The 27203-nt window shown below is 40.4% G+C and overlaps 2 protein-coding genes across 7 annotated transcripts in view; one reads left to right on the forward strand and one right to left on the reverse strand.

Moving 5' to 3' along the window:
• Positions 1-8246: 8246 nt before the first annotated feature.
• On the forward strand, positions 8247-16856 carry LOC143041112 (small ribosomal subunit protein eS17-like). Its single transcript, XM_076212839.1, has 4 exons — positions 8247-8384; positions 12135-12286; positions 13889-14060; positions 16768-16856. The coding sequence occupies exons 1-4, from the start codon at positions 8382-8384 to the stop codon at positions 16834-16836; spliced, it is 396 nt and encodes a 131-aa protein (XP_076068954.1). The 5' UTR covers positions 8247-8381; the 3' UTR covers positions 16837-16856.
• Positions 16857-23395: 6539 nt separating this feature from the next.
• The window catches only part of LOC143041114 (ADAMTS-like protein 5), a 58922-nt gene continuing 55114 nt past the window's right edge, over positions 23396-27203 (reverse strand). For 5 of the 6 annotated variants that reach the window (XM_076212851.1, XM_076212846.1, XM_076212845.1 and 2 more), the window contains one exon: positions 23397-27098. In XM_076212851.1, coding sequence (XP_076068966.1) covers positions 26671-27098 — 428 coding nt within the window. In that variant the 3' untranslated portion in view covers positions 23397-26670. Of the gene's footprint in view, positions 27099-27203 lie in introns of all 6 variants that reach the window. The other variant, XM_076212849.1, reaches the window with a different exon arrangement.

Here is a 27203-nt window from a genome sequence, read left to right on the forward strand (position 1 = left end):
TCTTTACATGGAATTTTTTGAAAGTGTCATATGCTTGTTCTTCCTGGTATAGCAACCTATCTAAAAATCTAAGAATAATCTTCAAATATGTCAAAACAAACTAATCAGGACCGTTTTGAAAATTCATCCACGTACTCATCTAGATTATATGCATTTTAAATTGTTAAATTGGTTACCTGTTGAGAAACGTGTTGTTCTGTTAGTGCTTATCATGTACACAAATTTGTGAACGACTCTTGTCCCAGTTATTTGTCAGATACGTTTACAATTGTTAGAAATGCTCGTTCCCTGAGAACTCGTTCTAGTAGGTCATCTGTCATTGTACCTAGGTTTAATAGTTCGTTAGGGAAAAGTACTTTCAAATACACTGGTGCTATTGCTTGGAACTCTTCACCGACCAACATTCAATCAATTGTATCTAAAAGTAGTTTTAAAAAATCAGTTAAATGTTATCTTTTAGACACTGTTCTCTCTGAAGAAAATATTTTATATGTTTAATTTACACTTCTTATAATCCTAATTTACACTTCGTATAACCTAGCTTTTCTATGATAATCCTTTCCTAGTTGTAATATGAGGACCACAGTGGAAATAAGTCTTTTGACTTTCTGTGTCATCCTCGGATGTACAATTATATATACTGTGTATAATATTGAGTCTTATATGTATTGTACTTATTGTATGTATGATTGTATCCGAATAAAATTCAATTCAATTCTGGACTATTAATTAACGGAAGTTGCCAACTTAACGGAAGTTTAGTCCGTTAATTATTTTCAAAATTAACTTAAAAGTTAATCTGGTTAAGGGACCTCAATGGAAATAAACCCCTTATTTCACTATTATTATTATTTTAATCCCTCGTACATTATTATATTCTTACCTGTGACTCGATTGTTGATTAAATAATTTGTACTGGGTATTAGCTTGATTTGCTTGTAAAATGATTGTATACTACAAATAAGAAATAAAATAATTAAAAAGATAATGTATTTGCTATTGCTGGGCAATAAAACTAAGTATAATTGCAATTGCTCTGACAGCTAGACAAGTATGCATCTGAAGAAAAAACTACTAGATCTTTTGAATTGCATGTAATTTTAAATTTATTTGATTGATACCTCAAGCTGGTTCCATAAAAGTGAAGCTGTGAACTTGAAGTTCTTTCTGCCCAAAATTGACCTAAAACAGGGTAGTGCAACAGAGGCACCTTTGAATCGTACAAGGACAAGATTTTGTTGGAGGTAATTAGGTGCCTGACCATGTAAAATTTTGTGTGTAGGACAGGTATTTAAAAAGTTTATTCTGTTTTCCACTGTAAACCAGTTAAGACGACTAGAATGGGATACATCAGGATGTGTTCTAGGATTTAATTTGATCACTACCCTGATAAGTTTGTTGGATTATACAATGGCATCCCTAATTCCTGGAGAAGACACCGATGTATTATGGCAATAAACAAAACTATTCTCCTCTTTAGAAAATTTCACAAAAGAAAAATCCCGATTTCGGAAGTATGAAACATTTGAGGTTTGGTTTAGTACGAGTAGAGCCTTTTCTTGCAACCCAGAAGCAAACTTTTCTGTTTTTTTTTTTTTTTTTTTTTTTTTTTTGAGAGAGAGAGAGAGAGAGAGAGAGAGAGAGACCCAGATCATGCACATGGTCATTCGGCTCTGGCTGACTAAACTGCTGAGGAGTTGATGACTGATGTAGTATCAGAAGGATCGTCGGAAAATACCCGTATTTCTTGAGTTTCTTCGTCAGTCTTTTGTATTTCATCGTTACCCTCTTCGTCAGATGGACACAACCCATTAAAAATTGGAATTGGTAGTTCATCAGAGTGAAGAATAGGTCGAATTGCTGAGAAGCTACTAGGATAAGTGATTTTGATTTTATGTCTGTATTTCTTGTCAACGCCTTTTGTATTAATCAGACAAAAATAGTAGTCAGTTATGTGATCCTTCGGTTCCCGTCAGGTCATGGGAATTCCTAAAGCCTAAAGGTAAGACCTTACGTTTCCTTTTCGTTCAGTCACGCAGCATTTCTTCGCAATTTTAGTACACAGTATGTGGGGCTCCTTTCTTATCTTGATCACCAAGAGTAAGTCCGAAGCACGCCTTACAGGCTCGCCTCACAAACGATGTTATATTGTGCCTCTGACAAATAAGCGTGAAGTATCCACAAATATAGCAGAAAGCATCAGATTTGTTCACACATTTGATGTCTCCTTGTAGCTATGATCAAATCTGAAAAATATATATACAGTATATGCATCCCTATTAATACCATAAACACGTAATTTATTTAACCATAAAAAGCTAAAATGTGATCCCTCTAATTGCATGAAGACTAGAGCACACAGAACAAATTCGTTTCCACATTTGAAATCACCATATCAAAAATAGTAAAAACAAAAAAAAGGTTAAAAACTATCATACAACTGAAATTTAAAAAAGAAATTTGTCCTGTGAAATTGTCAAATAAAATGGTGGATTAAGATAATAATTCTTTACGTTCTATTCCTACGCTAATTGTCTCTATAACCGTAAACAGGTCTAACCGCTGAAGCAGTTCTGCGCACCTTCTGACGTCTTTTGGATGCGTCCATTTTCTCTTTGTGATACACTGAAGAAAACTGTGAAACGCCAAGGAAGACAGGAACTATAATATTTTATATATTATATATATATATATTATATATCATATATATTATATATTCATATATATAGACATGAACTATAATATTTTATATATATATTTTATATAATATTTGTCAGAATATAACTAATTGAGTGGAGCGGTGCGAGCGAAGGCGACGTCATTTTCGAACGACGGACCAGCTTCAACTGACAGCTATAGGACCCGCTAACCCCACTTTGAACAGCCAGGTGACGTTCACGGGCCCGCTGCGCCAACTCCCTCGAAATTCGGTCGGAAGTGGTTAGACCTTATATTCTTAGATCTTGGTCTCTATTATCATGTAAACGTAAATATCATCTCCAATCAGAAAAATATTTTGGCTACGTTTTGCGCCTTTAGTGTTTAGTCTAGCTGTCACAAGGTGATAGAACAGAGTTTTCTTCTTCTTCTTTTTTTCTTCTTCTTCTTCTTCTTCTTCTTGCCGTGAAATTTTGCGGAAGACTTACGCAAAAAACGTAAGACTTGACAGGTACGTGTGTATAAAATGGTAATTAAACCATAAGAAAAAAAAATTTTTACCATTCAATATTTATTTGTTTCAAAACAAATGCAGAATGAAAACACAATGTAAACACATGACACATTATGAACACCACATAATGAAAAAAGTACTGTTTACTTCTTGTAAACAGTACTATTATGTGGTACTCATACTGTGTCATGTGTTTACACTGTGTATAACAACAGTACACATTCATTCACTCAAACAACACAACATACACTCTATAAAGGATTTGTGGGAAAACCCAGTTTCGGCTGTTGCATTCCTTGGGGAGACAGGACTGCTCGGACAGACAGGCTGGGGAACGACAACTACAACAACAGTACATCAATCAGTACATACTGTTTGGCCATTTTGAACGCAAGCTTGTGCCTTTCTGATTCCTCGTGTCACACGACATCAAATAGGCTTGAGGCCGATATCTTCAATGACTCCCTGCGTGCCTTACAAAATGCATATTCACATCCTTCTTCCGACTTCGTGGTCTGTGATATTCCTTACAATATTTCAATTCAGGCTGGTATCGCCCAAAGTACAAGTACCGACTTTTTCGCAGTAGATTTCGACTCCATGCTGACCGTGACGACAGTACTGTTTACAAAGTTTCTTGTAAACACTTATTTCAAACTGTTTAATACGAATCCATTAAAAAACACATTGCATGCAGAGAAAAAGCGTAAGATTTTCAACTTGTGTAATACTTGAAAATCATATAAATTACATAAGACTTACTAAAAAAAATAAGATTTGACAGGTATGCAGGTCATACATGAAATCAGGAAGTTTATCCACGCCCCTGCTAGGAGTGGCGGTACCCAAAGATGATCAGGAAGGGAGGGCTCCCCTCAACCTCAGGCAATGCCAGGGGGAGAAAGCAACCCCCCACCCCCGCAAGAAGCTGAGGATTACTTCGGATGGGGAGACGGTGAGGTTCTGCACCACCCCTTCCAAAGTGAATGGCAGGCTGAGGCCCAGGCGAAGACTGCCAGTGGCTCTGCACTCTAGTAGGTAATGGCGGAGGGGCTGATGCACTGCAACACCACAAAGTTTGCAGCGCTCGTGATTGTCTCTCCCTGTATGTAACACTTGCCACCCACAATGACATCCAAAACGGACCCTATGGTAGCAAATAGATGGCCTCGTACCTAGTGACGAGGTAGTACCATCGTGCTGAGTCCGAGGTAGCAAAGTGGCTGCTGTGGTCGCCTCTGCCCATCAATCAGTCCTTCCTGACGGTGACACGCTTGATCTGTGTGATCGTGGGTGCCAGTGGCAATGTGATATTGCTGCCTTGGCAGCAGCATCCGCAATAGTATCCCCTGGAATGATGACTGAGGATCCGGTGAAACTTTGTATACCTCCCTTCCAAGTGCAAGAGGTTCAACGAGTGTTGGACTGACGACGTTTAGTAGACCTTCATCCGTTGTCTTCCCAGACAGGATGACGTCAATAGCACTCCTTGAGTCTGTGTGGATCACGACTGGCCCCTGCCCAGCAAAGAGAGCGTGAACCAGGGCCTTGGAGATGGTAGCAAGCTCGGTCACCCCATCAGCGGTTACCAAAGCCGAGTCACACCCTCTTGAAGACTGCGATAGAACGGCTGTAACATAATCTGGATTTCACTAAGGGACTGTGTGTTGTGATGTAGATGGTGAGGTTTTCGGAGCTTATAGAGGTTCTGTTACTATTATCTTGTTTGTAAGATATGCCAGTGCTGTTTCGATTGTTGGGTAGTCTTCTACTGTGATTGAGTATGTTGTTGCTTGGAGAGTTTTCCAATTGGCACGGGAAAGCGATCATTAAGGAAGTGGAAGTTGACAGGGGGTGGTGGAGCTTGTGAGGGGTATAAGAAGTGGAAAGTGGTCTCTATGGCGTGGTTTTACCAACCATTCGCGTTTTAGATCAGAGGTGGGGAACCTTTTCAGGAGTGGGTACCAAAATCAGCCCAATCTTTGATACTTTTTTCGCGTACCAACGGAGTAAAATAATAGGTTTACATACGTGTATGGGCCCCCTCGCTCCCTTCACCTCCCATAAGGGCCCAAATCCGCTGCCTAGTGCAACATGCGGTCCCCAATGGTCATACAATACAAATTGGAAATTTATTAGTTATCTTATTTAAGGTGAACTCTGGGTTTCGCGTGCAGGAAAAAAAAGTCGTTAGTGTGCCAAGTTTTGCACCCGTGCCAAGGGTTGTCCACCTCTGGTCTAGGTCTCGTGTGCATAGAGACAAGTCAATGGATGCATGTGTCTTTTTTCATGGTTTGCGGGGCTGGTACCCGCTCGGACCTCAACCTTGTCGGTGGTCCGGAACTTCATCCATGAACGTAGGAGACATTGCATCCACGGTATGCCACTGCAGTGACGATACCTGGAGGAAGCTGATGTATCACACACACTGTGATGCCCAAGTCACCTCAAGTCCTGAGGTTAACAGCGGTCGAGGACCATTACTTAGAGTGAATGCCTTTCCTAACCTCTGGGCCGCGACGAGGGTTCGAACAAACGCCACGGCGGGGCCCGAACCGTCAGCCGAGGCAAGCCTCAACCCCCGACCCGTGGTGCCCAGCCATGACAGTTTCCTCCCTAGTAAACAGCTTAAGCTCACGAGCCCGGACAAGGATCGACCTACCGACCTCGTGATTACGAGACCAGTGCGCTATCACTGAACTAGTACGTTGATTTGTGTTATATAGAGATGGGGACTGGGTTGCTAGTCTGTCTATCTATCTTTCTATATACCAAGGGCCTCTTCCTCCTTATAATGGAGGGAGCCAATCAAGCCATGCACCCCTTCCTACTGTTTCCCTCTCATCTTAGGTCCTTGTAGAATGAAGGATCATCCCTTACTCCTGCCCACTGCCCGGATCAGAGGCAATGCAGCAAGACACAGTACATCCACAGTAAGGCCGCCTCACTTACACGACGACCTTCCCTCCTCGTCACCTTATGCGGGAAATAGAGAAGACGTGGAGAAGGTCCTTCGGGTCGGGTCAAAATATCATCCATATACAACCATTCTCCACTCACACCTATCACCAATGAAGTGTTTTGCATTGAAGTACCTAAGCAGAAGATATAGAGGGGGTTATTAGTTGACGAAAGAAGTCTGATAGTGTTCCTAAATCATATATTTTTTATGGATGAAGCTATAGAGAGCAAATTGTTAGGGAGACTATTTCTAGGGGACTTTTTTCTAGCCTTCTCCAGGTGGGGTAAACAGATTAAATACTAAATAAGGCTACTCAGTCGTGTAGGCTTCTGCTGAGCTGTGGTACTCAATTTACACAGGGCGACCACTGGGCCTACACCGTATGAAGTCTAGGTCGTAACTAAAGGTTTCTAATAATCACCATCCCATGCCCCCCCCCCCCATCCCCACTATCACGCAACATCGTTGAAGGACTTTTAATTAGAATAATTAAATTGTTTATAAATAGTGGGTGGAGTGAACATGAGGGGACGACCAAGGATGAGATGGATGGATGGGATGAAAGGGCTGTTGAGCCAGAGGGGGAATGTCTTTTGAGTAAGGAAGGGAGAAGGGGAGAGTGGAGAATGGCTGTGTAACTAGTGAGCTGTTACTGGGCTAGTGACACAGGAAGAGATTGACAGTCGGTTTAGGTTAGGCACTTTATTGAAAGGACACTGGAATACACACATAGACGCATGTTGGCAGGCCCGAGTCTGAAAGGATACTGACCGTGACCTGACCTCACACGCCTTGAAGTACCCTCGGGGCGTACCGAAAAGTAGCGTCCCTCTAGCTGGGACAGGGTTGTCGGGCCTTGCCCGGAATTGTGATTTTTGTAGCCTATGAATATATTTATCACAAGAGTATTATGGCCGTAGCCCAAACATACATGCTCTGACGCATAAGGCTAGTTGTCTTTACACTTCCTCCCTAGAGGGTGCTCACTCATATCCTGCGACTATACACCTATGCCTCAATATGTTCTTGTGGGGGACTGTTCACCACAGCTGTGTATAGATGATACTGTGATGCAAGGAAGGGAGGTGGTGGGAGATGGGTGGATAGGGAGTGGTTATGTGTGAATGGTATTTTGACGTAGCCCGAAGGAATTTCTCTCCGTCTTCTATTTTTCTACATGAGGGGACGGAGGTGGGGAGAGGTCGCCAATTAAATGAAGCGGATTTGCTATGGGTTTGTTGTGTCTTGCTGCATTACTTCTGACCCAGGTAGTAGGCGGTATACAGGGATGATCCGTCATCCATGAGGAGCTAAGATAAGAGGGAGGAAAGGGTGGTGGATGGGAGTGCAATGAGTGGGAGTAGATATGTGCCTTTTGACTTTGACCTCTCTTAAAAAGGGGAAAATCCTCGGTATATGAATAAATAAAAACTGAGAGGAAAGTTGAATATATTCTCAGTCATTACCTCACCTTTGACAACTCTGATGATAGCAAGTCCTGGGAAGCATCATCTCAAGAAGGTGAGCAGTTGGTCTTTCTTTTCCAGTTTCCCCATAGTTTTCCCCCTTCGGAATCCTGTCGTCCTTTTGGTAGTTGGTAGATGAGGTTAAGAAGGTTGCAGTAAGTCTAATTGGAATTAACGACAGATTTGGAAGAATTGGGGAAGTTAAATTTTGTTCCCTCTCAATTTAAGGGCATCTTTAACCTCTTCATTGGCCCTCAAGGTGAATAAAATCGTTAGATATTCTCATAAAGCCTGTAATAAACATCACCATGCCAAAAAAAAATATTAATTGATTAATTCACCTGAAATAACTGCATTTGCATTTCCCTACTTTCCAATATATAATAAACATCATTAAGCTAAAGAGTTTGGTTGATTGTTTTTCAGAAATAATTGCATGTCGCATTTCCCTCGTAAAGAAGATTTTTTTAGATTTGTAAATAAGGAAAAACTAACATAAATTCAGAACTGAGTGTAACCTCATGTGTGTATATTTTCTTTGAAAGTATGTGTACGAATATACTTGCATAATTGATTTTGCCCTCAAATTTGTGGAGTTTCAACTACAGATGCTCGTCTATGAAACGAAAGTATTTTAAATAGTATACGACAATCTAGGTACAATCAGTAACAAGTACACGCATGCGCACACCGCAATTCTTTGCTCCTTCCTTTCCAAGTGGTGAAAGCCTCCGCGGCTAAATTGTGAGAAGAGTAACATAAATCTTCAATATCTGCCACAATGGTAAGCCATCTAGATAATGTAGCTGTAAACAGTTACGTAGGAAGTATTCAATAGGCACAATATCAAGAAAATTGCGGTGTAATTGATGGTAGGGAAGGAAAATATAACCTTTAATAAGATGATCTCGGATGTAAACAAACCCACAGTGACTCGGTGATGATTCTTATTGTGTCTTTATGTTGCGGTTTTTGAAAGACCATGTCTCGTTAAACTGCTACATATGAATTGGGTTGTGCAAAGGTAACGTGTACGTTCAATTCACGAAATTTGAAGTAGGGTGTGGTACTTGAAATTGTTGCACCCAATTACTCGTACCCGCATGTTAAGGATTTTGAATATTTTTATGAATTTCTATATTGTAGAAGTGTTGGTCATGATGTTCAAATAGAAATTAGGATTACCAAGTGTTTAAACTACATATAGGGTTCGTTTGCTATATGAATTTTGTCGTTATTTATAGGGTATTTACGTGTACCAATTTTCACAGTACGGTAAATAAATATCCAGTCTTAGTTAACATCATCTCTCAGTGGTGGTTGTGTAAAATAATTATCATTAATTTATTTGCCTTGGTGGGTCTGAATAGGTTTGATATATGTATTGTGTGAAATATATTGCCGTTACTATGGGGTTGCTGGTTCTAAGTGACTGAACCGTATACCAGGGGAGGGTAAGTTAATGTCCGATTTTCTGGTGTCTTAATCCATTAACGTTAGTGGGCACCTTATATTATACCAGAAAAAGGGTCTTACTGTATGTGAGATTATTTACAAGAACAAAGTTTAGTGAGGCTGTAGACTAAGTTTTATGGATCTTCATTAAAAAGAAAAAAATTATGAAAGGAAATGGTAAGATTTCAGAATCATGCAAGCACATATTTATCGTTAAATTTGCAATGTCCAGTAGGTTACAACCTAACCTAAACTAACTTCCCAAAGAAAAGGGGTCTTCCAAATGAAGAAAAGCATAAAATGTGTGCGTGATTGAAATAGAACGGAGAAATAAGGATGGCAAACCTTCTTTCAGGTGTGAATCCTCTTTACAAGTTTTGGGGGAGGTAGTGGTCATTAACCCCTTCAACATGGGCCACATCACACGTCTGCCAGACATGCAATGTTGCGTCATAATACTCACATTATAAAAAATAAAGTCACTGCTCTATCGCTCGTTCTCTTTCACCCGTGAATTTTGATAACCATAGAAAATATGATGAAGCCAGTTTACAGAGTATAGGGCTCACGCAGGTACGACTACAATAAATATAATCAAGACCCCGATGTTTGCATCCTCATGAACCCACTTGCTCCTCATGACGCCAATGTAGGCATCACCGTATGGAAAGGGTTAAGTGAGTCAAGTAATACTAATTAGCTGAAAGATTGCTCAGTTCTTCGGAGTACTCAACAAAGTAGAATTATCTTTCTCAACTCTTCAATGATACCAGATTTTGTAAATTATTATTTATCCATAGTCATTTACACAAACACGCTTGCCAGCCAGGTCAGCACATCTCCATCTTGGACCGTCAGCTGCTTGAGATGCCATCTTTGTTTTGAAAGATGAGGAGGTCAAAGAAATTAACCCCTTCCATACGGTGCCGCACACGTAGGCGTCATGGACTTAGATCTCGGTGGCAGCAGCCAATGCCAGCCGTACGACGTGTCGTAATAATACTCGCATCATAAAATATAGTCACCGCTTATATCGATCGTTCTCTCTTCACCCGTGAATTTTGATAACCATAGAAAATGCGATTACAAAAGAATTAGAAAGAATGTCATTATGGAGGGGCGACTACAATAAATATAATCAAGACGCCTATATGGCAGCCTCGCGAATACACTCGCTCCCCATGACGCCTACGTGTGCGGCACCGTATGGAAGGGGTTAAAGAATGATAGATTCATCTACTCTAACCTAACCATGGTGGGCCAGCCTGGTCAAGTAGATAGGACGAGTTGACCCTACACCACAAACAAAATGGCAGAGAATTAAGGATAGTGTAAAATTATTGCAGAAGTTGTGTGATTTGGCAACACTTGATACGTGGTCAACTAAAGGAAGTCTGGGTAGAATATAGTGTGACTAGCAAAATTGGGACAAAGGGGTGATAGTGTCCATAACAGTATGAAGCATGCTTTGATTTGAAGAAAAGAGGATGTGTGTTTGAGATGGTATTTATGATGTATGGTGGAAATTATGAGGATGGATAGAATGGTATAGAAGTCTAGTCAGATTTGTATAAATTATACTAAAACAATGAATTCAAGCATTCTTTACAGGTGGGTAAGGGGATTGTGGTCACTAAATCATTGAATTCAAACATTCTTTACAGGTGGGGAGGGGGATTGTGGTTGGGATTTGCAGAAATTTCCCCTAACAGGCTTGTCCTAACTTAGAATAGTGTAACATATCAAAAAAGGAAGCCTCGGAAAACTAGTATATCAGCACAGTAATATTGTAGTAGCATCTCATTTTATCACTTTCACAGACACTTGCAATCTAGGACTGGCAAAATCATTATTTTGATAAAGTAATAGGTGGTCAACAAAGTGCAGCAAATCTGGGTGTACGGTGTGAATAGAAAAAGGGGTGATTGTACCCACAACATTGTATGGTGCAGACTGAATTGAAGGGAGGCAGAAAGGAGTTGGTGTGAAGTCATAAGATGGATAGGAAGAATTGTGTGAAGCAGGGAATAGGATTGGGAAGTAGTAGGTAATTATGGTGTTGGCATATGGAAAGAATGGTGAAGAAAGTGGCAAAAAGTGTGGAAGGCAAGGAGAGGTAGAGTGATTTGAGGGGAACAGAATGACATGGATGGGGTGAAGGGGTACAATTCCAGAATCGAGTAAGCATGGATATTTAATAAACATCCAATAGCTCATAACCTAATGTAACCTAGCCTAAAGTAACCATTATATAGAGAAAAAATCAAATGGGGAGTAAAAAATGTTTGCTTGATACTGGAATAGAACAAAGGGGCATTGGGTACAAAAGACATGTCATTTGAGCAGGGAAGTGAGAGAACAATAGATGAATGAGTGGGTGTGAATGGATGAAAAATTAACATATGGGTGGGGGGCTCTGCTTTAAATTCTAGAGCAGGAGAGTGGGGAGAGTCACCTTGTTATGAAGTGGTGGGAATAAACCAACTGTGGCTGTTGAACCCAGCCATGGAGGTGCTGTGCCTTGTAATATTGCCTCAGAGCTAAGTCATTTATGGTAGGGTGTTTGGGAGGAGCATGGGTAACATCACACATGTTTCGGTTGGGTGAAGGAAGTTTGCTTTGCTTAGCAAATAGCCCTAAGGGGCAGGGGAATTTTGGTGTATGTAGTATAGGTATTGCTAAACATTAGCTGGGCTATCCAAACTTGTCTTGACCAAGTTGCCATAGCAACCACAATATTGTTCATTTGTAAGAGGTAGGTAAAGATGAAACTTGCATATGTGAATAGTGGTGTATCAAATATAGTTTGGTGAGCAGTTTTGGGCAATGTTGCTCCTATTTGTGATTGGAGAAGAACTATTGTTTTAATTAGAAGTGTTGGCCTGTTTTGGCAATTTCTGTCAAAGAAAAAGAATTGAGCTACACCCACACCTTTTGGTAGGGTGATTTTAGTTTAGGTTTAGCTTAGGGGAATTCAGTTTTAGTTATGTGGTGTAGCCATGTAAACTTTACATTTTAAGAATAGTATATGTATGCTATGTGAAGTTGGATTTCATTTAATTATCTTGCTCGTATTTAGGGTCGTGTGCGCACGAAGACTGTCAAAAAGGCTGCACGAGTCATCATTGAGAAGTACTACACAAGACTGGGTAGCGATTTCCACACAAACAAGCGTATCTGTGAAGAAATTGCCATCATCCCATCAAAACCCCTTCGCAACAAGATTGCTGGGTAAGTATTGGTCCTAAATGTGTTGAAAATGTGAAAAAATTATTTGAAATGTGTGGACATTTTTGCAAATTAATCTGAGCCTATTTATACCAAGATTGTCAGATTTGCTTTGCATTAGGGTACCAGTCAGTCCTAACACTCATTTTTAGAACAATGAACATCCATCAGGAGTTGCTAACAGTTTCCAAAGCATGCCAAAGATCTCAAAACTAGACTCATTAATAGTTTATATATAGCATATCATCCTCGGGTCACTAGAGCCAGAGAATGAGGGTAGTGGTATCCACTTCTTCCTTAGTTCCTTTTAGTTTGTAAGAGCTTGCTATTTAAGGATAGCATCCTGCTACTGAAGAGAGTTGGAGTTAATTGAAATATATAGACTCGCTTATTCAGCTTTCTTTTTTCCAACTGTGGTGTTAGTTGTTATTTATAAATATTACATTTCTCACCAGTGATGTACATACAAAGATACCTATAAATGACCAGGATACATTGATATTGCTAGAATGTCTGTCACATCAAAATCTTCGCCCTATTTTTATGCATTCTTTGCCACTCCAAACCTTCAGAGATACAATGGGTGTCTAGACAGTGGCTGTCCATTTGGCTTGAGAATTGCAGACTTGGTAACACCAGAAATAACTGACCATCTTTTGTCACAATGCCAACCAAAACGCCTTAGTTACTATCCACCCAGGCTTCACATTAGCCACCCGTACGACAGGGGGAAAAAAACGCTAACCTTGTGTGGCAAGAAATTTTTTATCCAAAGATTCCTCTGCCATTATTATTGCACAGACAGCTTCCACTTTAACCAAGAAAGGTTTTGTTGTGGCTGTATCTCACAAACAGAATTTGAATGCCTTGGCCCCTTTTGTTCAGTCTTTCCACCAAATTTGCTCATTCTTGCTGCCTTGCCTAATTAGACCCCCCCCCCCCATTCTTCCCCAGTAACCTGTGTAATACTATATGCTCACTCAATGCTCCATTTCACATTTGACAAAATGAACCCGGAATTAACTTTATTTCTTTCTACAAATCAACTTCAGCGGGGTTCAGTCTCATGGTGGCATCCCAGCCAACAAATGGGATGATGCATCTTGGGATGCAGTATTGATACCCTTCAGTGCTTCAACCTTGCTACCTGCAGCACTTCTGAATCCTCTGGGAAGTAGCTCACAAATTACTTTCTGGAGGTTCAAAGTTCCTTTTATACCTGTTAGGGGTTTAAGTATCCAATTGGTTTGTTAACCACTTCACTACGGGACTTAAATCTCGCGGGCAGCAGCCAATGCCAGCCGTACGACGTGTCATAATAATACTCGCATCATAAAATATAGTCATGGCTTATATCGATCGTTCTCTCTTTCACCCGTGAATTTTGAAAACCACAGAGAATGGGATTAAGAGCAGATTAGGGAGAATGTAAAAAAACAGGCGACTACAATAAATATAATCAAGACGCCGATATGGCAGCGTCGCGAATCCACTTGCTCCTCATGACGCCTACGTGTGCGGCACCATATGGTAGGGTTTAAGAATTGATTATAGAATATGTATGTTGAAGTAACATATTTTACTTTAACCTTGTTTTTATTTCAGGTTTGTTACACATTTGATGAAGCGCATCCAGCGTGGACCTGTCCGAGGTATCTCCATCAAGCTTCAGGAAGAGGAGAGAGAACGCAGAGATAACTATGTGCCCGAGGTGTCTGCTCTGGAGCAGGACATTGTCGAGGTTGACGCAACCACAAAGGAGCTTTTGAAGCTGATGGTAGGTGTTAAGTGTGCTTTGTGTCATTAGACTTAAACCTATCCCATAAACAAATACTCTCACTCATCCTTGTCATCATCATCTGCCTCCTCCACCCAGCAATTTTCCCATGCATAAGGTGTTCACTCATGTCATGAATGCCCTTGTAAAAGGTTTGGATTTGAGCATGCACGCACACACACACACGTGTGTGTGTAAGTATAACATATATGTCCTGTGCATATGCACAGATACACACATGTACCTCCAAGTAGTCCGTTCAGGGTGGGGCAGAAGTGGGGATCTTCCACCCCTAGTGTGACATTGTCAGTTTGACCAATTATTGGATCATCACCAGCATGGCAACACTGCCATGTGTCATAGAATTTTTTCAAATCATTATAATCTTAAAAGTGATAATTATTGTACTATACAGCTTCCTTTATATATGCATACATACACCAAAAGCTTTTTCCCCCCTTACAAGGGAGGTGGCCAATAAACAAAGGCATCAAGTCTATACCCATCCATTCCATCCCCACATATTCCATTCCCAATTAACCTGCCCACTTATAGTGGGTCATCTCTGCATCTCTCCCACTGCCCTGGGACAGAAGACGTATCACAAGATAACACATCCAGAGCAAGGCAACTTCATTTAATCAGTTCTCCCCTCATGTTCACTCCTTCCACACCTCTTTTACTAATCTTTCTTCACTCATTCTTTCCATGTGTCCAAACCATAGATAAAATATCTAGAAATAGAAAAGAGAGAGAAAAGAGCATTTCAAATAGCATATAGATGGGAAATGGAGGCATGTACCAAGGTTAATTTGGCAGAATGGCTCCCAACATATGCCATGCCCTAAACACACAAGAACTTAGGCAATATTATGTGTGAAGTCAATGTAGTGGCGTAGAAATACAGATATGTTGTGTCAGTCTAGTTAATCAGGCCATTGCTCCAGGTCTGTTGCAAAAGATCCATGGCTTTGGCATTGGCCACTTGGTGGTGCCATAAGTCACTTGGAGAAATAAAGTGTTGTTGTCATGGGATTGACAGTGTTGAACCTTGTATGATGAGGTATTCAAAAGCTCATCAGTTGCATTTGTTGGAGTTTGGTTCCATGACTAGACGTATTCTTGTGTTGATACTGCTGCAGAGCTTGAGTGTGTCCTTAACCTCTTCCCTCCGGGGCACATCGCACGTCTGGCAGCATTAGCTGCCCGACATGCAATGTTGCGTCATGACAATCGCATTATAAAAATAAAGTCGGTGCTCAATCGTTCATTCTCTTTCACCCGTGTATTTTGATAACCATAGAAAATATGATGAAGCCAGTTTAGAGAGAATGGAGGTTACGTAGGTACAACTACAATAAATATAATAAAGATGCCGACATCGGCATCATCGAGTACCCACTTGCTCCTCATGCCGCCTACGTAGGCACCGTATGGAAGTGGTTAATGAAGTGCACGTGTAATTCTTCCCCTGAAAGGGATTTTTCTGTGTAGTTGTCTGGCAAGTGTTGAAGTTTTGATTTTGGTGGTCTGTCTCAAATAGGTGAAGATGAGGGATCCTATGAGCCCATACTCTGCCATTTACTACAGTTAATACATGCATGCAAATTGGATGTGTAAGGTCACAGTATTACCCTCAGATTGGTCAATATATGAGCTTTTAGCTCACATCCCAGGGGATAATAGCTGATGATCTTGTCAAACATGCAATCCAAAATCTTGCTGAATGAATGACACACTGTATAATGAGAAACTAGAGCTGCCAACATGAAAAGATTGATGAGGAAGAAATGACTTGATTATAGTTCAGGTCACTAAAGGGGATAGACTCCATCAATGAAAGATCTCTATTAGGGAGGGAAGGGCTTTAGAGGTCATAGAAATTGAAAATAACAAGTGTCTAAAGGATGTGAAGGTACATTTTTACCATGCAGGTGCATAAATACTTTAAATAGGTTAGAAGGTAACGTAGCCCAACCTGGAACAGTATATAATATGAGAATAAGTATGGCCAAGGATGGAACCATAAATGATTTTGCAGCCAGGTATGATAATCAAAGAGAGACAACCTCATGAGTTGCTTTGCTTTGCTTTCCTGTGTACTACAACTCGGTAAACACACACTGACACACATGTGGATGAAGGATCATCTCTGACCACGACTAGACAACTTGGCTCAAGCAATGCAGTGATGTGCATTGTTTGTACAGAAGGGCTTGCCTCATCCACTACACTGTAGATACTTTAAACAGATCAGAAGTTGCCTTCAGATCATGTCAATCTTTCATCTATTTACCATTTCCCTCTACATACTGTCTTGTTTAATGGGTATTCCTAGTGTATCCAAAGCCTCCACTTCGTTCTTGGTCTTCCTCTCAATCTCACTCCATCCACTTCTGCTTTCCACACACGTCTTGCAAATATTTCTCTCACCAGTTCTTTCCATGTGCCCAAACCTTTTTGGCAAACTAATCTACCTTGTCTGATGGTTCTTTCCATTCAACATTGCATGTACCAAGTCCCTTTCTTCTTAGGAGGTGGCCACATGCATAGATGTTTCATCTAGAAATAAGTTACATTTTAAGGTGTAAGAAAACTACAATATTAATGGGTACATCAGTTTGATCAGTGTTGATTACTAATTCTTCATATTTATTCACTTAAGGATGACATAGAAGATACATTCTTTGTACTTCATTCATTGCAGGACTTCGACAAGCTTGCCGGTCTACAGGTTACTCAGCCAGTACCCTCCACGTTTGGGAACAGGCGTTAAGAATAAAATAATCCCAATGATCATTCCTTTTTCTTACCTTGAAAGTGCTCTGGCATATCAGTTTATCCAGAATTTTTTCAATGTTGAAACTGTTGCTGTTGAGTTGGGGTGCTTGGTTAACCCGTAAGTTGTGACTTACATCATATGATGTGAAGGATTCTTTTAAACAAGGTGGTCTATATTTCACTCCTATGTGTCTTAAAATGAAGTTTGGCATCTTGGTGTGAACAAGTTCAGACACTAGACCTACCCACACATTGGGTGGGTTAGTTTCTAATGTGCAACCTACAACCCTTCACTTCTTGTGTAAGATACATACATACATATACCAAGGCTTTTTCCCCCTTACAAGGGGGGTAGCCAAAAAGAAAAAGGCTTAAAATCATTCCCACCCATTCCATCCCTGAATACACTCCAGATGTCCTAGGATGAGGTGGATGGATGGGGTAAAGGGGGCTTTGGGGAATAGGGGAATGTCTGTTGAGGAAGGATGGGAGAGGATAGAAGACAGGTGTGAATGGAGAATGGTTGTATATGGATGAGGTGGATGTGAGGTAGATGTGTGAGCAAAATTTGTAAGATAATGTGCACAAAAAAAAATCTTATGAAATGGAAAGAATCTATGGATAATTCAAACCACATTGGTGAGGAACAAAGTGAGAAATTTTATATTTAAAATATGATGGTGAGGAACAAAGTGAAAATTTATTAGAAATGTAGAAGTTCCCAGTAGCTCATCCATGCATAAACGCTACTCACTGCCCACTACCTCCAAGTGATCAAATGCACAACTTCACAACACAGTGCTTAAACTAAGGCACATAAGGGTTTTCCTATGTTTTCCCATGCAATCTTTCATTATGCCGATAACTGCACCATAGGACCCATGGGACTCTTATGCACAGTTTATGGGTTAATGGGCATTGTGTTGTGGGTTAAGAGTCTTGCTGCAATACCTGGGGAAGCTAAAAATGCTATTTCTATGTTCCAAGGTCCTTTTTTCTCCTATGAGGGAGGTAGCCATTCAAGGCACACACCCACTCCCATCCACCACCCACCCATTGTTTCCCTCTCATCTTGGCTCCTGGTGGATGAATGGTCATCCCTATCTCCTGCCCACTGCCCAGGCCAGAAGTAGTGCATCAAAACATCCACAGCTGGGATGCTTAATTTACACGGCAATCCTCCACATTCCTTCTTGCAAAAAATATAAAAGATGTGAATTCACTTTGGGGTGTCAAAATCTCATCACTATCACTTGTTCAAAACCCCTTTCATCCCATCCATCCATCTCATTTTTGTCATTCCCTCAAATTCACTCCTTTGTTTTCTGCATTTTTTGCTTATTCTAGTTCTTTGCCCAAGTCATCCCAATAACCTTTCATCAGCTGTCTGCCAGCTCCTTTTCTACCCCCTCCCCTCACTTTCCCACTATTTAACGTTGCAGCCCCCCACCATACTTCTTAGAAAGTAAATAAGGGCGAGATGTACAAGTGAAGAGTGGCAGCAGGCTTGAAGTAAATTAAAGCAGAGGCTGGAGGAAGTGGACAGTGTGTACATTGACATGACAGGAAATGGAGTGGTGTGGATGTAAACTAGATGTAGTGTGAGGGAAGCAAGTAAATCTCAAAGGAGGATTGAAATGTGCAATGAGAAATGGACATCTGGAAATGAATGCAAAAGATCTGAATGGGTGTTACAAGTAAAGCATAAAGGAGAGCAGATGTGGAATGGGGTAAGAGTATGACAACATTTTGAAAGTAAATGTTTTGAAAATTAAGAGAGGAAGTGAATCAAGTAGAGAAGAAAGGTAAAAGGTGCAGATGGAGAGATACTGGAAGAGAAGGCAGTAAGAGGGAGATGGGCAGAGTATTTTAGGGAGTTGCTAAATGTGAAGGATGATAGGGAAAGGTAGTTGCAGTGGAAAGTACCAAGAAAAAGACGAGGTGAAGGTAGTCGAGATAAGAGCAGGTAAGGCACCTGGGTTGGATGGGTGTCATGCAGAATGTCTAAAAGGAGGTTCAGTGATAGTGGACTGGTTATCTAGTGTTTAAGAGGATAGAATGCCTGTATAGTTCCACTTTACAAGGGAACAAGTGTGAGTAGTAGTTTCAGAGGCATCAGTTTGGAAGACTCCATCAACAAACTGAAAGACAATTGTACATTGCTGCATGCCAGACCCCCTGATATCCATTCCTCTGAAAGGACACGGTCCACCTGGCCAGACTGCAGTGCATCCACCAGTAAGCCCTTCAAAGCCACTAGAATAAACTGGATGACTGCATCATAGATAACTGTCCAGGATGAAACGCTTCACCCCGTACTATACAACACATTATGGAAGACTGCATTGTATACAGTCATGCCTGCCAACAACACAATATACACTATAAGGGATTTGTGGGAGAACCCCATTCCAGCTGTGTTGTTCCTCAGGGAGGTGAGACTGCTCAGCCAGACGATCTAGGGAATATCAACAACCTACTCTCATCCAACGCACAGACACCCTTTCCTCACAACAGTGACACCAAATCTTAGGAGATAAAACACTAGTACCTTAGTCGTCTCTACAACTTCTTGCAAGAAACAGTACCCCTAAACAACTATTAAATACCCTTGACTAAGTAGACAAATATATGAAATACAGGAAATCCCCTGTACATGAAAGGGATATGTATCTATAGATACTTTGGTATATTGAAGCGAGATTGGCGTTGTGGTTGCATGTGCTTTAAACTTGATTCAGTACAATTTTTTATACTTCCTTTTGTACCATAGAAACACATGCTTTTCATGTAGAGAAAATTGTCCTCACTTTTTCCTTTTGGTACCTTAGCATCATTGTGTATTGGGGATTCCCTATCAATCAATCAAATCAGCCATCCTGAGTCCATTGCTGAACAAAGGAATCTTTCATAGTATTCCATGATTCACACGACCTTACCAACATTTGCCACATCACTCCTGCAAACTTATCTCGTCTCTCCACCTGTCTGGTTTCCCTCTTCCACGCTTCCCATCTCACGGTATCCACTTGGTAACACACTTGCTCCATTGCACATCAGGCATTTGCGCTGGTTTACCTGCCCAATTCCACTTCCTCTCTTTTACTACTGCCACAATATCTTTCACTCTAGTCTGCTCCCTCACCCAACTTGCTCTCCATCGGGCTCCCAATGCCATTTCCATCATTGATCTCTCCATTCTCCTCTGTGCACTGTCCAGTTTTGTCTCCATCGCCTTTGTCAGTTTCCAAGTCTCAAACCCATAGATTGTTTCTGGCAGAATGCATTGATTGTAAACTTTGTTTCAAACGTAAAGGTAGATATCCTCACACAATTTTATTATACCTACCAAACACTTTCCAACCAATTGTAATTGCCTTTTTATTTTATTATCATGATCATCAGTCACTTTCACCATCTGGCCTAAATAATTATACTGTTTAACATATTCAAGACTCACCATCGATTATGATATCTTTACTTTCAACTTTCATGTTGAACTTTACTTTGGTTTTACTCATCCATTTTTAAACCAACTTTGAGACTTTCCTTGTTCAGCTCACTCAGTATATCTTGCAAGTCTTCTGTTCTTTCTGAAATAAGAATAATGTCATTTGCAAGTCTTAGGTGGTTAAAATATTCACCTTGCTGTACTTGTTTCTTGATCTTGATCTTTTTTGTATCTTTATGTAGTTAAATTACAGCGGTACCTTTTGCATAAATCTTCTAGAACCCTTATGATCTGTTCATTTGCACCCTGCTTGCATAGTGAATTTAGTATTGCTATTTGTTCTACCTAGTCAAAGGCTATCTTATAATCTACAAGAGCTATTAGTTGATTCATCGCCTGCAAATTGTCTAGACCTGAATATCTACTTCTAAAGCCTGCTTGTTCTCTCAGATGGTTTCCATCTAAAACTTTACTTAATCTATATGTAAGGATCTTGGAGAATACTTTATATACATTTGATAGTAAGTTAATCGGTTGGTAGTTAGTGGGGTCCTTCTGGTCTCCTTTTTTACGAAGCAAAATCACTGTAGCATTGCACCATTATTCAGGAACGCTATCTTGACGTAAGCACTGGGGTTACAACTGAGCTAACTTGATATGAACGTCTTTCCCTTCATCTTTCAAAAGATTTATCAGTATACCATCTTTCCCAGGTGCTTTTCCTCACTTCATATTTTTTTTTTAGAGCAAACTCTGCTTCTTCCTTTGTAAGTTCGGGTACACTACTAATGTCTACAGATGAATTTACTGACTCAACTATGGTCTTCGACGAGTGAAGCTCTTGGTAAAATTCTGCTCTTTTTCACCATTCTCTGCATTTGATGATCTCTCAATTTCTATCTTTCAAACATATAATTTGCTGTCTTCCTGAAGTATGTCTATGCTCAGTTCCTTTAATGCTTTTACCTTTCCAAATAGATTCTTCTATTTCATCCATGTTTCTCTTTCTTTTCTCTGATCTCTGCCTTTTGTTGATAAACTTGTTTAGTTCTACTCTATTTCATCTCCCCTGCTTTTAACATCCTTAGTCCTTCTTATAATTTGGTCATTTGTAGCTCTGGAGTATTTGTTTTCACTAATAATTTTTGTACTTCCTACTTTCTTTGCCGATTCCCTAATAATATCCATTACATTCAAATTAACACCTATGACAGTGTTCTCGATAATTCTTAGAGCTTCGAATCTATTTTTAATTTCTAACTGAAATTCCTTCTTGTTATCCTTAACCTTTGCAAGTGATAGTATTAGAATATAAGTGATAATAGTAATCATCATGAAATGCTGATGATAGAGCAATGGTAATAGTTATAAGATTATTTAACAATGATAACGATAATTACAATAAAGCTGTAATATTTTGTGTATGTGGAAGGTTTAAATTTTTTCTGATTGAAATAATTGTTTAAATAAAGAATTTCTCATAGGTTTCTATCTAAAGACTAAATTTGTTTTTATGTTATTGATTGTGGGGTGGATTAAAAAGTGTAATGAGAAATAGACATCTGGGAATGGATGCTAAGAGGAGGTTATATGAAGGGGTGACTGTGCCAACAGCAATGTACGGGGCAGAAACATGGAACATGAGAGAGGAAGAGAAGAGTTTGAATGTGTTTGAGATGAAATGTCTGAGAAGTATGATAGGGGTTACTAGGCTAGATAGAGTGAGAAATGAGGAGAACAGGGGTGGAAAGGGAGCTGGGAGATAGGGTTGATGAAAGAGTATTAGGATGGTTTAGACACATAGAAAGAATGAGTGAAGTAAGATTAGTAAAAGAGGTGTGGAAGGAGTGAATATGAGGGGGCATCCTAGGATGAGGTGGATAGATGGGGTGAAAGGGGCTTTACAAAAGAGAGGAAGGATGGGAGAACATAAGAAATAAAGGAGACTGCAAAAGACCATAAGACCTACACTAGGCAGCTCCGTATCCATCACCACCTGTCGTCCCCATCCATAAAGTTGTCTAATCGTTTTTTAAAACAACTGATAGTTTCAGCGCTTACTACGTGGTTACTAAGTTTATTCCATTCATCGACCACCCTATTTGTAAACTAATTCTTGCCTATTTCCTACTTAAATCTAAATTTGTCCAGTTTATACCCATTACTGCGAGTCCTGCCCTGTTGAAGATAGGGGTGAATAGAGAAGGGTTGTGTATAGATGAGGCTGTGATGCATGAGGGGCATGGGGGGGTAAGGAAGTATGTATGAGAAAAAAATTGATGCAGCCCGAAGGGATTTCTCCCCGTCTTCTCCTTTCCTACATGAGGAGACGGAGAGTGGGGGTCGCCGAATTTATGAAGCAGCCTTGCTGTGTCTTGCGACACTGCTTCTGACCCGGGCCAGTGGACAGGATGCAGGGATGACCCGTCATCCAGGAGGTGCCAAGATAGGGGAGTGGAATATATGGGAAATGAAATGGGTGGGAGTGATTTCTATGCCTTTTTCTTTTTGGCTACCCCCCGTGTAAGGGGGAAAAAGCCTTTGGTGTATGTATGTATGGTTGTGAATTCTGACATATAAAGAATAAGATAGATGTTTATTTAATTTTTATTTATGAGCAACTGGCTGCGCCTGACCCCACTACACAGGCGAGCGAGCTTCGCTTGCAGCCAATCAGTCGTCTCTGTTGCCGTCACATCACCACTCTCGGCCAATCAGTTGTCTGTTGCCATCACATCACCAATCCCTCAGCCACTTAGTGGCCGGAGGGGACATGTCCCCTTGAGGGATTTCCGGTTTCCTGTCCAAATTAGATCAATATCATACATACATACATATACCAAGGTTTTTTTCCCCCTTACAAGGGAGGTAGCCAAAAAGTAAAGATCAATATCAACAGGAATAATTTTAGTATATATATATATATTTTATATATATATATATATATATATATTTTTTTTTTTCTTCTTTTCTTTTTTTTTTTGTATTATTACTATTAGTTTTTCATGGATAATATCACTAATAATGGAGAAGAAGATGGGAAGTGAGTCATGCATTGGGAAGTTTGGAGTAGGTGAAAGAAATGACAGAGGCATGTTGTTAGTTTTACAGGGATTCCATATATAAGGTAACATATGACAGTGGTGCAGGCTCATCCACAATGATAGAAACACCTGTAATTCACAGATCATAACAATTAGCCTACTTTTAACCAGTCTTGAAGGTATGAAAATCATATCAACTTGGCTTTGGTGGTCATTTGTTTATTCACTGAAAATATAACTTGCCTACTCATTCTATACAATCATTCAAAAAAGTAGCACATTTTGTAGATATTTGTTCCAATAAATAAAAGGTGACCTGATATATAGTAGGACTTCAGATTAAGACCACTTTTAGGCAGGAGTGCATCCTTACATATGTACATAGGTTATGGTCCTCACCTTATAAGGGAGTATCCAAGTCAAAAGCACACATTCACACATAGAGAAAAATATAATGCCCCTTCTCAGTTCCTCAGGGATGTAGAGTCATACTATCCTCCATCACACTGCATAATTTAAATGCAGGACAGTGAGGCACAGCAGACCATGGCAACTGACCTTAGACTACATACACTCCCATCCTCATCCCAAAACATACCAATAGTGTGTGAACATGTAAAATATTTATATACAGCGTTCATTGTACACTTGTGTACTGTATATAGAGTCCAGCTCAAGTGGAGCAAATAAATAAGGATATATCTTTGTAATAAGTACTAATGTTTAGTAGACATCATAAAAGAAAACCACGCTTAGAGAAAAATACAAATGGGTGAAGCAAGGAATCTATATATATATTTTGGTCTTCACATTGAGTATTGAAAGGGTCTCAATGTGGATACTAAAATGAATATAGATTACTTGCTTCATCTTTATATACTTTCTCTAATTGCATATTTCTTTCATAAATAGGGATATTTCCATTAAGTTTTTGGATACATTTTTCAGATAGCTAGGTACATTTCAACATACTAAGTTTGTGGACTTCACAGTTATAAAAAAATATGTGACATAACCAAAGTTTGACCAATGGGACAAAGCTGGTTTTGGGAAAGCATGAAAAGTTTGTTTACAAAGCTCTATGTTAACACAACAGGTTGGAGTCACCAACACTGTATAGTAGTGATCAAAAGTCTTACACCATACTAAAGATTCTATGATAGAAATACTGTTTGTTGTTGGCGGCTTAGTATATTGTTTCCATATAATTACTTTTCTTTCTCCTCTCTCTATTTATTTTTTATTTATTTATTTTTGCTCCACCTCATGAATCATGACCCACAAAGCATGGGAGATACATAAGTACACCTAGTCTTTTCATCCAACACTCACCAACTGTCACTTGTGCCCACATTTGGTTCCAGGACATAAACCCACTTTGGAAATTGGCCCAAGACATAAAACACCACTAATACCCAAAATAGGTTTATGTCCTGAGCCCAAACGTCCACACAAGTGGCAGTTGGCGGGTGTTGGATCAAGAGACTTCCTAGGTGTGCATATACTGAAAAGCCTTTTAAGAAGGCCGAATCAAATCATACACCCATTCAACATATATTCGTTATCTTCCCTCTCCCATCTCAGCTCCTTGTAAATGAAGGTTCATCCCTTCTCTTGCCACACTGTTAGGGTCAAAGGCAATGCAGTGGGACACAGCACCTCTGCAGCAAAATCTGACAGATGGGCTGATTCATTACATGAAGCTAGTTATATAGAAAAAATACATCAAATTATTGGCAGTACATAATGCATTTACATTGTGAAAATCAAAGTGGTTCCAAACTCCCCACATCAGCATCACTGTTGCTGTCCAAGAGGTGAATAGTCTTCAGAGGTAGCCTCAATAGTGCAGTCCTGTAGGCTGGCATACGGTTCCCAGACCAAGTCTAAGCTGTCAAAATAGTGATACACAAGATCATCTGGTGGTTTTCATCAACTTTCCAAGTACTGCAGTGTTCTCTGGGACGAGAATACCACCACTGTGTTCCCTAGCACATCATGAAAGGTGACTAAGTAGGGTGACATAAGGAGACTATGAACCTCCTCCTATATAATTCTCCCACAAAGAATCAAAACAAATTTATGTTTTGAGTGCCATTACCAGAAGGGAGATTGAGGTCTTCATGTATGTGGCTATGTTTATGCTTGAATTCTGCAGAGTTCCGAGTGGGTCAGGACATGATTTGCAGAAAACCCCAACAAAGATCTCAATGAAGTTTCTGCCGAAGAACCCAAGGACCATGTCTTCACCCCCTGCGATGTCCAAGACGGTGTGAGACTCGAAGGTTCTTGGACCCAAGAACTGACTGAGGGAGGATGATAGCCTCAGCTAGGTTAGATTAACCTATACTGGCTTAGATCACTCGGTTCCTATCTACTCCACTCCCAGAAACTGTCCTGAATGAAACAAAGCGCCTTGACCATCCAGGGTCCACCTTCATAGACTTTTTGTGCAAAAGCCTATATTTTTTATGAAAAAATATCGAATTTTGTTTTATAAAAAGTCTAGATTTTTATAAAAAAAAGGTTCGATTTTTATAGAATACCTAGATCTTTAAAAATATATATAGATTTTTTATAAAAAAGACTTTTTTCTATAAAAAGCCTAGCACTTTATACAAAAACCTAGATATTTTTAAACAAAAGCCTAGCACCCTCTTTTGGGTGGCCTCATATGGGGTACAGAATGTATAAAACATTATAGTGTCACCCCTATGGACCAGAGTCACATAATGTCTTTGAATGTTTTGAAACTCGTTTCCACTCAAAGAAATGTTTATGACTTTTGACATTTACTGTCCCTCCTTTCTGCCTGATGCTTTCCTTATATCTCTCTCCTTGAATAACTTCTCTAAGTCCACTTCTTCAGCAGAATATTGTCCATAAGCCTAAGCACAAGCTGAAATGCAGGCGACGCAGCACAGAGCAAAGGCGTCTAGACTTCCTGTTGTTGAATTGAAGTACAGCTTGAACTTCTCTCACTTGAAATGCTAAGGTAGTACATCTAGAAACATTTCAAGTGACAGAGAAGTTCAAACTTTACTTCAATTCAGCAATAGGAAGCCTGCCTTTGCTGCTTCGCCTGTGTAACCTGCGTCTCAGTTTGCGATTAGGCTAAGGATAGAAGTACCAATTAATTCTGACGTGGAGGAGGACGAGGGGCCTGGAGACTTCGCGTCCACGAAGAACTCCACTTCCCCGAACTCTCACTCACTTCTCGAACTCAAAGTGAAGAACCTTCTCCCGTGAAGGAAGAAGGGAACCTTGACCTTCAGGATCAAGTCCCCGGGGCTACGCTCCCGACGTCGCATCAAGGAACCTCGCTCACGTGTCGCTACGTGACGAGACTGTAGCTCTCGGAGTTCGCCGTCAGGAGAACGTCATTCGACTGTTCCTCCTCCTCCTCCTCCTCCTCGTCCTCCTTCTGTCTGAAACGGAGGTTCCTCCTCCAGGGCCTACAGTGCCTCAGCTCGTCCCTCCGCATGCGGAGAATCTTTGCTAATGCGCGGGGCTTGAACCTCCTGACGTAGCTCCCTCGACCGATCACCAACCGAATTTCTCGGCCCCCTCGGGAAGTGTCCGTGCGGCCCATCAGGAGGTAGGTTCTCCCAGGGCGGAGCCTGGGACACCCACAGGCGTTGTCCACCCAGAGGAACTCTTTGTGGAGGAGCGGGACGGTGTTCTTGTACGACTGTTGGATGAAGACCACATGGCGGTGCTCCGATCCAAGCACCTCGCTGCTCTCCACCTGCACACGCGAAACTGCAAGAATTAGAAGAAAAAAATCCAAAATAAATATAAAAAACATGAATGGATAAACTAGAAATGTTTGCTGTTTGGCTATAAGAAAGCATTGTTTAATTTGAA

The sequence above is a fragment of the Oratosquilla oratoria genome, chromosome 30 (assembly GCF_046742065.1).
Source record: "Oratosquilla oratoria isolate Oo_2021 chromosome 30, ASM4674206v1, whole genome shotgun sequence".
NCBI classification, from domain to species: domain Eukaryota; kingdom Metazoa; phylum Arthropoda; class Malacostraca; order Stomatopoda; family Squillidae; genus Oratosquilla; species Oratosquilla oratoria.

Bases quoted from the DNA above. Each gene is read 5' to 3' on its own strand.
- LOC143041112 (XM_076212839.1), top strand. The intron at 12,287-13,888 runs GTAAGTATTGGT...TTTTTATTTCAG, and splicing joins CTTCGCAACAAGATTGCTGG to GTTTGTTACACATTTGATGA. The intron at 14,061-16,767 runs GTAGGTGTTAAG...CATTCATTGCAG, and splicing joins AGGAGCTTTTGAAGCTGATG to GACTTCGACAAGCTTGCCGG.